Genomic DNA, 15,899 nt, shown 5'->3' on the forward strand with positions numbered 1-15,899 from the left:
AGGTTTGCCATGACTCAGTCATGTAAGTCTCTAGTCACCCCTAAAGGATTCTCTCAAAACAATAAGGGACAGCAGTAGCAAAAACATCCCATTTGAAGTGTCCAAAAACACTCTTACCAGGGAAAAGGAAAAGCAGTGCCTAGAATGCCTATCAAAGGCAAAGGAAGAGGTGGAGCCCAATAGGAATCATATGGTTGGGGGCCGTCTCCTACAGCGTCACATGCAGTGGAAGCCCTCCCCTTAGGGACACTGTCTTATCTTTAACAAGCTAGGGTGGAAATGGTGTTGTACCCCCCCTTTTTTAAAAGAGGTTCTTACAAAAAACTAGATCCCTCTTTGGAAGATTATGTGCAGAAAGCCCTTTTAAAGGGAGCCATAGAGAAATATACGCACATTTGCCACAGCAGCTGGAATGCCAAGCACTTCTCTTTTGTGTCCTCAAGAAGGATTCCTCCCAACGGAGGGGGATCCTTGACCTATCAAATTAAACAAACACATTGCCTTAGTTCCTGATGACTACTGTTTCCCAAGTACGTTCAATCGTTCCACAAGGGACCTGGAACGTTTCTATAGATTTGAAAGATGCATACTGACACGTCCCTATTGTTTTTCCCCTCCGGCCCTTCGTAGAGTTCCGGACAGGGAAAGTTACATACAGATTCAAAGCCATGCCCTTTGGGTTAAACATTGCCCCAAGAATCCTTACAAAATTAGCAGCAGTAGTTATCTGAGGAACTCGGATATAAAGGAACTCAACTGGTAGCCTACCTAGACGATTGATTAATCAGGGGGCCACCGGAGTAGAATGCTTACGAAGCCTTAGAGTGGTAGTCAGCAGACCTTAAGCAAAAGGCTGTCTCATTAGGAGGATCATCAGGTAGCAGGGAGGTGGTCACCTGCTCTTAGGAAATGTCATAACTTCCTGGAGCTGATGGCTATCTTTTTGTCTCTCAGAAAACTGAAATTCCCAAAAGAGAGAGAAATGTTGTTGGTCCTAGACGACATGATTGCAATGTCTTGCATCAAGAAGTCGGGCTCACATTCATCTTCTCTTAATACAGTAATGCTATCTGTCCTTCAGATGGTGCAAGTGAAGAAGTGGCACTTATTCTGCAATTTACATGCTTCCACAACTGGAAGTGGACCTGTTTGCCACATGCAAAAACCAACAATTTCTAATGTATGTCCCTCAACACAGTCAAGCAATAGCAAGAGATGCATCCCTATGAGACTGGAACAAATGGAGGACGATATACCCTTTTTCCCCCATTGTCCCAGATTTCGAAAGCTTGAACATAACATCTAACCTTCAAAGGAACCTCTTACCTATTTGCCCCAAGTTAACCAAACAGGCATTGGTTCCTTTTACTTCAACAACAGGCAGAGAATTAAATTTCATTACCGTCTGCTGTTTTATCCCAGACAGAAGGGGAGAAAGTTGTCTAAGCGTCCTCCTTTCTGAGCCGAGACCTTCATATGTGAAATTTAAATTTTGTCTGACGTGAAAATTACCCACCCAACATTGCTAGCTACCTAGTGCAGAAACTACAGACATCCTCTATTCGGCAAATACCAGTTTGTTCAGAAAGTTTGGTTAGATTATATCCATGCTGAGAGCCCAGTTGAGATCTTTGTTGGAGACAGATGCCATGCTGTTACAACAGTCTTGGTATACAAAGCAACATGAATGGAACTATTGTTTTATGGATTTAGTATTGATGCTAATATAGAAATTGTCGTTTCCCTTCCTCTGGTCTTTTGCATTACAAAGACCTGCTCCTGTAAGGCTTCCAACTATTTGGTCCCTGAATAAGATGCTTCAGCTTCTGTCAGCCCCACAGTTTGGTGGGCCCAATGCAGTCACAACTCACATGCTGCAAAAGTCGATCTTTTTGACTGTTTTGGCATTAGGAGCTTATATTAATGAACTGGACTCCTAGACAGGGACGTTACATCACTCTAACAGCTCGCCCCTTGCCCATCATTCCTGGCCAAGAATGAGAACCCTTTAAATGAGGAAATACATTCTGATAAGGAAGCTCAGTTTGTTAGACAAAACATTATGCCTGGTTCAGGCACTTGAGGTTAACCTAGAGGTCACAGCAAACATCCCAGAAGGTCTGACTTTCCTACACCCTAGCACAAACAAACCACTCTCTCTACATGGACTAATAATAAAATTAGTTCCCATAGGAAAAAGGCAAACCCACACTCTTTTCCTAAGTCACATGACATTAGGAAAGTAAGTAGATTGGCTTCCTTCACAAATGTTACTTTTGAAGAAGTTTCAGTGTTCAGGATGGTCATCAGAAACAGTATGGATAGTCCTGATCCCATAGATACTAGAGCGGAAAACCAGGGGTCATATGGATATGGTGGGTATGCTATGATATTAATGAGAAAGGTGCAACAATACTATGACCAAACCCAGCATACTGTATTTAGGTAAGTCACTATAGAACTGCATCGCAAAAGAAGTTCCTGTTTGGTTTCATGTTCTTTGTTAGGAAACTCTAAAGGGTATGTGGAATAAAGAATGTGGTTTAAAATGTGGCTTGACCTTGGACCAAAGTTTTCTCTAGGTTGTTGGGATTGAAATTCAAGAGATTAAGCCATTTTGTCACCTTGTTGGGGCTTCCCGAGAGAGAAACTGTGGTTGATGACAAGTAAGAAATACAGGTTTACAAAAAAAAAAACTCAATCTCTTAAAACAAATTTATTACTTAATTAATCCACAATCTGTACGAAAACAAATGAAATTTGGGCCTCTTCACAGCACTAGGCAACCCCCCAAAAAAATAGTACACATATATACAGACAGAATGAAATTCAAGCAGTGGAATTTTATTAATGAAAAGTCACTTCCAACCCACACACACCCTCAAGCACACTTCAATTACCTGAATCTCTGAAACTAAACTACAAGAAATGATATACATATATATATAAGTAATTCCTACCCCTTTACAGTATTAGGGACGTCAGTCAGTTATCAAATTAATCAACATATAAACCCAACGTTACTATCCCGAACTAATTCTCCTTGAAAAGGTAAAATGTACATCAATGTCAAAACAAAATTTCTGAATGTATACTGTGACCAGTGTCTTAAGTATACCTTAGTTTAGCCAGACCACTGAGCTGATTAACAGCTCTCTTAGGGCTGGCCTGAAGGATTAGATTTATTTTACGTGGCCAAGAACCAATTGGTTACCTAGCAACGGGACCTACAGCTTATTGTGGAAGCCGAACCTTTTATAACGAGGAATGAATTTCTATCACCAGAAATAAATTGCTCTAATTCTTCATTGGCCGGTCAGAGAATCGAACACGGGCCCAGCAGAGTGCTAGTCGAGAACGATACCAACCCGTGCAACCAGTGTCATACTTCAGGTTACTCAGCACTAGGTGTATTATCTGCGAATAATTTTATTTTTCTTTTTAATGCAGACTATCTGTAAGAACCATGTCTCTGTAAGGTATATCTAGACAACTTTAGAGCAATGAAAGTTATAAATCCAACTTTCCATAACGAAATAAATTAATTCTAGTACAGTATCACAAATATGTATCCATAATACTATATCACAGAAGTTATATGAAAACACACACAGCTCTCTTGGGTCATCAGTGACAACCTCTTGAATTTCAACAGGGTGTCTTCCTTGATACCCCTCAACATCCAAATGTTGGCAAACACATTCACACAGGTTCCCACACACAAAAGGGCTTCAACCTCAAGCTAAAAGGTGCACAACAGAGTCAAAACACGCAAGGGCCTCTAAAGAGCATCAAACACCCAAAGAGGGAGAGAGGTTGGTCCCACTTGTTCACACCTGGAGAGGACAAGGACAGAAAAAAAACTTTCACAACTACCAACCACACTAAAGCATAAAAACAACAACAAAAAATCAAATTCAAATTACAAAAACACAAGTAAACAAAAACATTACATTCTTTCACACAAACCAATACCTTTTCAGAAATGTACCACAACCTGTCAATTTCGTGGGTAAGCTCCTTTGAGGACGAACAGCAGCTGCACTGTCAAAAAACAGGTTTTGACATAGGAAAAACCTATTTTTGGTAGCCACTGTGATTCCTCAAACTCACCCTCTTTCCCTGATGAAAAGGCATGGCATGTGGGTGAATATCATCTTGTATAGACCTGAAGGAAAGCAGTGGGTGAGATGGGTCTTGCACAGTGTCGTTGACACAGTGATGGCCGATGTATGAAGTGCTATTTGCAGTGCCACATCTACAATGGCTTTTGCTATTTCTTGCAGGTTGACAGTAGGAATTGAGAACTGAGGTAATTGCTGTAGATAAGAGAAAGAGCCCTCTTATCTTGATTCCTATACCCAATCAGGCGTCATCATGCAGTAATCCTGGCCAAACCGACTAAAAGAGAATTCTTGATATTAGTTAGGCTATCTTGTGGAGCCTCTAATGGACCATGAGAGTAACTCCTTTGAGGACTCACAGCAGCTACCAAAAACTAGGTTTTTCTTACTCCAAAACCTGTTTTACTAATATAAAGTAGACCCCCGCTATATCGGGGTTCAGCATTCGTTGCTCCACTTGCGGATTTTTGTATGGAACGTAAATCCAAATAAATTGTGGAAAATTCATTAATTCACTATTTTTTTGTAGAGCAATATTCACTGATTACTGTATTTTCATGTTATTTTTGTGGCTAAATACATTTTATGTAAAAAAAAATAATTTAGTAATTTTCATATATTAATGGTAAAACAGCAAAATATCTATAAAATGTATTTTTTCGATACCCATTTAAATATTTAGGTATAGTACTTAACTCTACTTGTGAATTCCCAATGTTTCCTATATTTACTGTAAAAAGAAAACAAGATGGCTTGAATACTGTATGAGAGAAAATGGGGTGCTTGAATAGGGGGCAGGGGAACTTCATTAGTTTTCACATGTAGCTGTAAGCCATGTATTTTTATGGGTAGTGTTGTAAGAAGACTTTGAATATTAAAGTGTTTTAGAATAATGGTAGAGCATATCTAAAATATTTTCATGTTTTTTTAGTTTTCAAGTATTAATATTAATGTAAATAGCAAAATATAAAAAATGTTATTTTGTATAAAAAAAACTGACTCAAGCCATTAGTAATGTTTACAGTCTCAGAATCAGCTGATTTAGCCTACTGCTGAAAGAATTAGGAAAATAATTTTTCCAAATGTATTAATGGAATTATTATTTTTAATTTTGCACATAACAGTAAAAGGGCATACAAAGGTAAACTAACATACTTTACTTTAAAGTTTTTACTGATGTAAACATCTCTCTCTCTCTCTCTCTCTCTCTCTCTCTCTCTCTCTCTCTCTCTCTCTCTCTCTCTCTCTCTCTCTCTCTCAGCACAGCACTGTACATATCCTTTAATGAAATGTGAATTACCGTGTCATAAACATAAAAATACGAAACTAAAACACTAGGAATTTCACAATGTCATTGAATGAGTGCGTGTATACATACTTACGTTACAATTTTTTTTTTTTTTTTTTTTTTTTTTTGCTTAATTTACTGTACCATATTTATTACAAGTTTAGTTGATACAGTTTTGTTTTTGCTTTGCTTGATTCACTGTACTATTTTTATTACAAGTTTAGTTGATTCAAAGTATGATTAACACACACAAAAGTACACAAGAGTATTTTATCACTGTTGATTGCATTTATAGTTTTGTAATTTTTTTTCAATGCATATTTAAATATTTTAGAACAGTACTTAACTACTTGTGAATTTCCATTGTAACCCTTATCTACTGTAAAAAGAAAATGGGATGGCTTGAATACTGTACAAGAGAAAATGGCTGTTCCTGAATTTAGGGGAGAACTTGATTAGTTTTCACATGTAGCTGTAAGCCATATATTTTTAAGGGTAAATGTCATAAGATGACATTGAAATGATATTAAGATGTTTTAGGATGATAGTTTAAGGTATATTTGGTGTTTGAATTATTAAAATAGGCAGTTATAAGTATCTTTAGAAGGGGTAACAACGTAAGGCGGATTTTAGCTTTGCGGGTGGTTGTGGTCTCTAACTCCTGCGAATACCGGTGGTCGACTGTACATTTAAGTTACTACTCATCTGTTAACTTTTTATTGTAATCTGCCAATATGGGAAAGAATCTCTGTGACTGTATTTTCTTGTGCTTGCAATGATACTTTTGTTTATTATACACTTCATTCATACACATGATTTCCCATTACTGTTTGGTAAAGATAACCTTCCTCTGAGATTTTTTCAGGAAAAAATAGTTTTCCTGTTAGGAAATACAGTATTAGTTTTTTAAGGAGCTTCAGTATATTAAATAAAATCTGATATAGCTTTCAGAACAAACTTTTGAATATTCCACAATTAAGTACAAGTATTCAGCTTCAAAATGACAACTAGCATAATACCAAGAAAAGTAAATTTTCAGCAGCTGCCAAAAAATATTGATGTGATTAAAAGTGGTCAGTGTCTGATTGGTCTTCAGAACAACCGATCAACTTGGGATTCACTGACCCATAAAGAACACATTCTATAAAATTTCATTCATTTTAGTTTTTGTAAAACATGAGAATTTTTTTAAATTAACGAGAAACCTTTTATCATATTGATTTTTGTTTGTGTATTTTCAAGTATTATGAATGATGAACATCCTTTCCTATGATTCCTGTGATGTATTGCATTTATATACATGCATACATGTAGTTTTTCATGGATAAATACTTGTGTAAGTGCGAGGTTATTAACATTTTTTTTCTGTTTCAGAGTTGCGTCATGGCGGAGTAGCGACACCTGTTAAATCATCAGGTGGTACGCGAGCCTCTGTATCTGGCAGCAAAACTTCGAAGACTAGAAATCGAACTATCAACACAAATCCTGTTGTTAAAATAGAAGGCAGAATAGATGACAGAGAACCCATGAGAGGTAGTCGTGCATCTCACATGACCGGAGATAGCGAAACTAACAATGACAGTCATGTCAACAGTAGTTGCAACAGCAGTAATGTAAGCAGTAGCAACAGTAGACTAGGAAGCTTGCCTACATCCCCAGTATGTGACTTACTGCAGTCACCTGTGAGTCTCCCACAGTTGAAAACTGAAGTAAAGGCTGAAAATGTTATTGATATGGTGCCACCACCGCAGTCCTTACCTACAAGTTTACCTCCACCTGCTCCACCAGAGCCACAGCACACAATGCCTCACCCATCTCCACACACAGGTCCACCGCCAAGTGTAGGCCCTCCAAGTATTGGCCCTCCTAGCGTTGGACCTCCTAGTGTTGGCCCACCTAGCATTGGTCCCCCAAGTGTTGGACCACCAAGTGTTGGGCCTCCAAGTGTTTCTTGTCCAAGTGTAACTCACCAAGGTATGACTACAATGGCAGTGCCTTCTCCAAGTTTGGCACCTACTGCTGTTGCTGGTGTATCTATGAGCAGTCAAAGTACTACTAGTGTTGAAGAAGAGGTTAACAAGATCTCTGCAATGCTCCAAGCAGAGGCTGAAGCTCTGGCTGCTTCTCAGAGTCATCTAACAGGGTCCACAATGGAGATTGAGACGGGCCTTGTGGGGTCGCATGACATTGTTGAAGCGCAGGGACTTGCTGGTTGTGGATTAACTACGAGTGGTAGTAATCTGCAGGGGCCTGGTTTAATAACAAGCTCGCATCCTTTAGGCTCTGTGCCAGTGCCAATCGGTCACATGTCCATGGCGACGTTGAACCAAATTCAGGCAGACTTATTAGCCACTGTCAGTGAGTCAGACCTGAATGCTGTTCTTAATGCCACACCTGACTCGTCGCAATTGGCACAGACAGTTCTTCCCAGTAATTCTCATCAGTGCTACTTAAACGATAATGGTAATATGACTTATATCGATCAACAAAGTGTAAATACTGAAAATTATGTTGAACCCCCACATCTGAGTAATCAGAATGTGTTACCACAACAGTACAATAGTGAACAGTTACCAATGCCCGTTCTAGAGCAAATAACCAGTGAGGTTTTCTTGGAAGCTGAAGCAACTGCTGCCGCTTCTTCTGCACATAATCTTCAGGGAGTATCAAATGGGGTCCAGGGGCAATATACTAACACCACTCAGTCTGATCTAATTGAAGTACCTGTAGACTCATTCAGTTTTGATGAGATTGAGAAAATTTCCTCTCATTGTGATGAACTTACAAATGCAGTCAATTCTATAACTCAATTGTGTCAAAGTGGGAACACTGGATTGGAGTCTCAGTTAGCTGGTTTATTGCAGCAACCAGCATCAACTCCAGCCCCGTCTCCTTCACCAGGAGCTCCAGGAATGGCAGGGAATTCAGTCAGTGCTGCACCAGCTGTGGGGACAAATACAACAAGTCAAGGGATCACTGTTGTCATTGGGGCAGGAACCCAAGCTCCAGTAACTGCAGCCACCACACAACCTTCACTCTCAATGCCGACATTGGCGGCTACATTAAAGAAACCTGTGGTTTCAAGTAGTGGTCCAAGTATAGTATCTCCAGGCCCAACAACTTCCAATGCTACCCCTTCCCAAACTCCAACACACACACCTACAAATGCACCCACTACACCTACACAGCACACATCCACTGGAACATCTACTGTGGTCCCAACTACACAAACACCATCACCCAAGAAGTCCAGCAAAAAGAAAAAGCCTGGAGAGAGAAAACTATTGCCACTCAAAGATCGAGAGTATGATGCTGAGGTTCACTGTGGTGTGTTGGTGCCAGAAACTGGAAAGCCATGTACCCGCTCGCTAACATGCAAGACGCACTCGCTTACCTTACGCCGTAATGTCGTTGGTCGCTCTAAAAAGTTTGATGAGCTCTTATTAGAGCATAGAGCTGCAAAAGAGGCACAGACTCGGGCTGCCAAACCACCAGATGCTGCTGCAAGTCTAATACAGGTTAGTTGTTTTTGAAATCCAAGTATTATCTAAGTTTTTGAGTGACCCTGTTGCCTGCCCTGTTTGTCTGGTTACTTTATGATGAGTTCCCCTGTTTTAACAGATCCCATATTGCAAGCAAGGGTAAGTTGTATAAAAATTTTGCTGAGCCATTTGGTTTTCTGATGAATTGTCTGTGGTTGATGAAATGCTTGTGCTTAATTTCTTTTGAAGTTTACTTTCCCATCCATAACTTTTACCCTTGTACATTTATGTTGACTCTATGATCTTTGTGCTTCATTTACTTGGTGATTTAAGGCAATATCCCTTTGTTTTTTTAATTGTCTGTAGTATAAAAAAGATTCAGACTCCGTGTTAGTTTGTGATGGGTTTCGAACTAGGTTTGTGGTTAAAAAAATGTTTATTAAAAATTGGCCCTTGTTTGCAGTGTAGCATTCTTTGTTTGCTAATTTTGGTTTGCTAGTTGAGTTAGTGAAAGTTTCTTTGGGGCAGTGGAAGTTTCGTATATTTTTGGCAAGTTTTTGAACTTTAATTTTAGTGTAGCCACAATGCAGTGTTTCATTCTTTTTTGTGATGATGTCAGGTTGTCATTTTTGAAGATTACTGCAGGTATAATTTGACTCGGTAATGATAGTTGTATTGTAAGTTGATTATAAACATAAAAGCTTCAGGAGTGATGGGCTTTTACTTTTCTTGATCTTGTGTAATCATGGAAAGGTACTGAGTTTGAGTCAAGGATGTTTGTCTCTTCATTTTTGTCAAGTAGTCCATTGATTTTTTCTAGCGTAATTGAAAATTTATTCCTTTTCTCTCTCCACTTGCCTTTGTAGTTTCTGTGAAGCATTTCCAGAGAAAAATGTTAATTCATAAGTACAGTAAAAACGTTATATTCAATGTCTTATCTCATGATCTGGAATAACCAATGTGGGATCACTTATGAGATGATCTCTTTCACTCCTAATAGCTCATTTTACCACCACTACTTGTTTGATCTTGAGCTTTTCAGGTGTATCCAGTTGACCACTTTTTACTTTGGTGTGATTATACTTGTTCTTAGGCCTAACTTGCCAGAGAGCTGCATACTAATATTAATAAGAATCTTGTTCAGCTGTAACTAATGCTGCCCTCAGACCATCACAGAATCCAACCTCCTAGGGATGAGATCATTAAAGAGGAAATTGAATAGTCAGGCTTCATGTCTAATGTCTAATAGTTACCTTTTCTCCGTAGCTGCATGATTTTCCTATCTTATTTCCCTGTGGCACTATCAGTTGCTTACTGTCCTAAGAATACCGCTCTCTTTGGGCCATTTTCTCAAGTTATTAGAAGATATTTCTATTCCAAGTAATCCTGGTATTCAACATTTTAATATTAGGGCTTCTCTATGGGTTATATTCAGTCAGTTGCTTTTGTACAGATATGATGATGTTTGCTTTTTCAAGGATTTAGATGAACTTGTCCCGGTGTGTTGTCAAATTTGCCCCTGATGAACTGGAATTTATCTTTAATGCAGGAAGCATGTTTGTGCTAAGGTGTCCCCTGATGGTGAGTTCTCCAGCCTCCCCACCAAGTGCCATTCTACTTTTCTTACTTAATTATTGAACCATCTAAAAGCACTGCACACTCAGTCGTGTCTAATTGTCAGAGTGAATATTGTGCAAGGGGGTAGACCAATCATCTGTATCCTGTTTCATCTCTTGTTTAAAATTTGCTTCTAGTTTTTTAATCACATTTTACTATTATCATGTTTTATCATGCTTTATTTTGATCACCTTCCTGGTTTGTGGGGTATCTGTGCTGTTTAGAACAATGACCTAACTCGTGACAGAGGACAGATGCCACCAGTTCCTTGCATATACAATTCCATTGAATTTTTTACCGGTTCCAGCTGGTGTTAGAAGATTTATCCTAATGTTAAGACTGCAGGTTTGTTAGTTATGAAAAATACAAATTATTTTTAAAATTTGTGATTTGCCAATAGTCTAGCAATTACTTCCTACAATACTACAACCGTATGTTGCTACTCCCATTCTTGACTGCTGTTTTAATACTTATGTCACATTCTTGTTTGTCTCCAAGCTTCCATAACATGGCCTTCTTTCCTTTCTTCTCCACTTGTTAGTGTTCATTTTAAACTGAAAATCCTGTATGTCACATTTTACAGTCACAGTATCTTTGTGGCACAATTAGCTTTGTAGGATGTTTAATATTGAGTTCATTCCTACATCTCATCCACATGGCCATTTTTCTTATTGTACTTCTTTCCCGTGTTTCCTTTCCAGTCACCAAAAACCTTTTTCATGCTTATAGATGATTTTCAGCAGCCTCCTTTCTATCCAGATTTTAATCTTTTAAGCATTTCTACAGCACCTTCCTGAGTTTGCTGTTAACACCTGGTCATTTGCATGAAGCAGCTCCAGGAGGCCTCACTCAGTAGAAAAAACATTTATTTTAAATTTTTCTGGTATACCTGCCAGTGTCTCCACTCTAAATCTTGTGTTGTGTCCAGTGGCCTAGTAATACCTTTCCTTTGTTTATTTTGGTTGTAATGCTTTTCTTTTATGGTCCCATCTCATGCAGTTAGTTCCTCATTGGACGGGTGGGTATTGTCCTCAGCTAGCACTCTGCTGGTCCCGCGTTCGATTCTTCAACCGGCCAATGAAGAATTAGAGGAATTTATTTCTGGTGATAGAAATTCGTTTCTCATCATAATGTGGTTCGGATTCCACGATAAGCTGTAGGTCCATGTAGGAACCAATTGGTTCTTAGCCATGTAAAATAAATCTAATCCTTCAGGCCAGCCCTAGGAGAACTGTTAATCAGCTCATTGGTCTGGTTAAACTAAGGTATGCTTAACTTTGTATCAAGTCAGACATCCATATCAGCTCCTCAGTGTTTACAGGAAATTGCTGATAGTTTTGGAACCTTTCCACTTACCATAACTTCTTCAGATGTCACTTTATATATATATAGGTCACTATCGTGTCAAAATCCTCATAGGTCTGTTGTTCAGTGGTTCCAGATTCCTTCGCCGTGACGGTGGATGCCTTACAACATCCTTGGGACAATCTGGAAGTTCATGCCTTTCTCCCCCCTTTTGCCTGATCTGTCAAGTCTTGAACAGGGTAATGATTTCCAAGAATCTCAGGATGACCCTAGTAGCTCCTTTTTGGTTTCACGCAGAGTGGTTCCCTGATCTGCTAGCCCTGCTGTCAGCAGTCCTGAGAGAAATTCCCCCATGGCACAACCTCCTTTGCCAACCTCGCATCGAGAGATACCACCAATCAGTAGAATCCCTATCTCTTCATGGTTGGAGACTATCCAATATCTCCTGCGAGCGAGGGGCTTTTCTCGCAGAGCATCAGCAGAGATGTCTGGTTATCTCAGAAGATCTTCCTCATCCATGTACCAAGGAAAATGGGCTGTATACTGCCTTTCTGTTTCTGCCATCAAGGCTACAGAGCTGCTTTAGGCTTAGTCTTGCATTTGAAAGATGTAAACCTGTCTTCACCACCTAGTTGGGACCTGACTCTGGTACTAAACAGTCTCACCCGTGCTCCACATGAGCCTTTATGATGTTCATTGGACAGGAACTTGACCCTCAAGATGGTCTTCTTACTGGCCTTGACTTCATCAAAGAGAGAGGGTAAACTTCATGGTCTCTCTTTTAGTATTAAACACACAAGGGGTTGGGGGTCTGTAGCCTTCGAATTTATCCCAGAATTTGTGGCTAAAACTCAGAGTCCCTTAGCTCATGATGACAGGTTCAAGTCCTTTTCAATCCCCTCTATGGGAGAATTTGAGAATAACGATCCAGATGAATTGCTATTATGTCCTGTCAGAGCACTGCGGAGCTATCTAAAAAAGACTCTTCATCTCAGACCCGGATGTTTAAGACTTTTTGTTAGTGCAGGCCTGAACAAGAAAGAGGTGTCCAAGAATACCATCTCCTATTGGCTCCTTGAGGTCATCAGACATGCTTAAAGTTCTTCTTCGACGCCTAATGATGACACAGTGCATGCAAGAGCACATAATGTTAGGAGTTTAGGACCCCCTTGGCATTCAAAAAGAACTTGTCTGTTCATAGGATTTTGAAGGCTGGTACTTGGGTTCGTCAAACCACCTTCACATCCTTCTATCTGCGGGATGTTGTCGACAGGTCCTTGGACACTTTCCTTGGGTCCAGTGGTGGTTGCTCAAAAAGCTGTGTAGCTCATCCATTGCCCCTGGCGGGACAGATTGTCTCCCACCTAAGATGATGGTATGAAAGTGAGAATGAATGAGGTGACAGGTCTTTTTCCTTTTCTCTTTCCCCTTTCTTCTTTTCTGGCAGGCAGTGAGAAGATTGATCCATCATTTGCTGGAACTGGTTAGATACAGGTGAGTAAGTGGCCAGTCTGTTTGGGTATATTTTATTCATAAACAAATAATTCCTCTCAGAAGCTGGTCCTTCCTCTTTCTAACAAGGGGAGAGAGGAACAATAACAAACAAATTGGTGGCTAATGATAAACTATTTATCGAACAGTTCAGAGGCTTACGTCTCCTTCCTCTGCCTTCTCTTAGCCAGGAAGTGAGACCAGGTGTGCTGAACCTCCAGTCTTTTCATGACTTTCTTTCCTCCCACTAAAAGTGAGTCTATCCTTACATTAAGACCCAGGTTTGCTCTGCATATGAACAAATGACAAATTTTAATTGGCTATTTGTCCCTTTTTTACATATCTTATGTTCTTTGGTAAGATTTGGATTCCATCCATCTAAGTCATCTTTGCTTATGCTGCCTGTTGCTTATTCTTTGTCCTCTCCTGTTTGTATATCTCAACATCATCTTCCTTGCTTGTCCTCTACCAAAATTTAAAGATACTGTAGTTTGCTTCCATCTTCCATTTTCAGTTTTCTGTAAAAGAAAACTATTGAGATGGCTACTTGTCTGTCTGTCTGCACTTTTTCTGTCCGTCCTCAGATCTTAAAAACTACTGAGTCTTGAGGGCTGCAATAGCACCCTCCAGTCATCAAATGTACCAAATTACAGCCCTCTAGCCTCCGTAGTTTTTATTTTATTTAAGGTTAAAGTTAGTCATGATTGTGCATCTGGCACCACTATAGGTGCCAACAACATAGGACACCACCGGGCCTTGGCTAAAAGTTTCATGGGCCGCAGCTGAGAGTTTCATGGGCCATGGCGAGTTTCATACAGCATTATACGCTGCACAGAAAACTTGAATGCACCGAAGAAACTTCAGCACATGTTTTACTTGTTTTTATTCATTATTTGTTTGGTGTCTTTATACTGTATTTTGATTTTTCATTTTTATGTATATACAATAGCAGTTTGTTATTTATTTTATAAATGTCTTGGGATGCGTAGTAAATTTTCTAGAGATGCTGTAATTGATGCAAATCTGTTACACAAGATCTGAAGTCTTTCTCCTGTTTTAGCCTGATGATGGTAAGATGTTTTCTTGGATGCTGGTTATTCAGTCATATCTTAAAGTAGCAGTTTATAATTGTATGTTGTCATGTCTTGCTGATTGTGGATTTATCATTAGTTTTGTTGCTATGGCTGTAGGCGGATGTTAGATGGAGGAGGTGAATACTGGGTAGATTCAAGTGTACGATGGGTTTGATGTGAAGCTAGGTACTTCATGTTTTTCAAAGGGACCTTTTTTCCTCTTAGGATTTTCCAAAGGTTTTGTTGACCATTAAAAGCCTACTGTGGTATCTGGTTCACTAAGAAATTTGTAAGAAGGGAGACATCTATACAGTATTTAGTTCTGAGAACAACAGAAAATACAAAAATTATATAAAATTGTAAGAATTATTGTAAATTTCTTATATATATATTAGCAAACCCATATGTAATTAAATGCAGTTATTTTTTTGATAATCACTGATCTGTAACACTTGAAGTTTGTAGTGGTGTTCTGAAACATTAACCCTTGAGTTTGCTGAGAGTCAGAGCCCAGTACTGAGATGTTTTCAGCAGCGTTCACTTAATCAGTTATGTTATATGGTTATTGTTTATTGCATTGTAAATATGGTTTCTAAAGATTACTTTTAGAGATATTGTATTCTTAGTTACCACTCTTTCCGTAAATTCATTTGGTTTTACTTGCGAAAGGTAGCTTAATTGTTCAAATTGCTTGGTCAAAGGAACTAATTGCCATGTGTATGATTTTGAGATTTAGTTCATTGTCATGTGTATGTCTTTGAGGTTTAGTTCATATTCATCTTGGTGAAATTGACATCTTTGCTGAACTCACCACTAATGTTCAAAATTCAGGTTACTCTGACATAAATTTTTGCAATGAAACAATTGTTGTGCCTTTTTGCATTGTGTTTGTTTGTATTTTTTTTTTTGTGTTGTTTTGGCATGTTAACTGTGTGTTTCAGGGAACCCCACCCCGTGGCTCGTCAGTGGCTACTACTGGCTCTGGAGGGATGGTGATTGGAGGGGCAGCAGCTACCTCCCCTCTGTTGGTGAAGACTCTTGGGGGTCCTTCGACGACTGTAGTGACGCCCAGTGACCCCTCTCCTAATCCAACCCTCCACCACCACCCTATGGATCCTCCCAGTACTCCATCGCACATTCATGCTACGCCTCCCTCACCTGCATATTGGCAGCCTCCATCTAGAATTGTTCCGGCCCTTGTACCTGCAGATAATTTTTATGTTCGAGAACCACCCAAACCTCTCGCTGTAAGTATTCCTGTCATTGATTGTCACCACTTTTTTATGTGATCAGAAGTTTTATCAAAAGCTAATGTATATCAGAGAGGCCTGAGTTATGGTTGTAAAGTTGGTAGTTGAGGATATGAGGTGGGCAGTTGAAAAATTGAATAATGGATTGTTGGGAAGAGTTGATAAAATTTCAAGATGAATGTTGCAATAGGATGGGGAGTAAATGGGAGGCAAAAATGGGGAGCATTAATTTTCAGGATGTATTTTGGGTGACTGGAATTTGTTGTATC

The 15,899-nt window shown here is 39.3% G+C and overlaps 1 protein-coding gene across 3 annotated transcripts in view; it reads left to right on the forward strand.

Annotated features, from left to right (window-relative positions):
- The window catches only part of LOC136846501 (uncharacterized), a 100,880-nt gene that overhangs the window by 34,443 nt on the left and 50,538 nt on the right, over positions 1-15,899 (forward strand). For all 3 annotated transcript variants that reach the window (XM_067117346.1, XM_067117347.1, XM_067117348.1), the window contains 2 exons: positions 6,787-8,930; positions 15,322-15,627. In XM_067117346.1, the coding sequence (XP_066973447.1) occupies positions 6,787-8,930; positions 15,322-15,627 (2,450 nt within the window). The remainder of the gene's footprint in view (positions 1-6,786; positions 8,931-15,321; positions 15,628-15,899) is intronic.

This window comes from Macrobrachium rosenbergii, chromosome 15, assembly GCF_040412425.1.
Source record: "Macrobrachium rosenbergii isolate ZJJX-2024 chromosome 15, ASM4041242v1, whole genome shotgun sequence".
Taxonomy (NCBI): Eukaryota; Metazoa; Arthropoda; class Malacostraca; order Decapoda; family Palaemonidae; genus Macrobrachium; species Macrobrachium rosenbergii.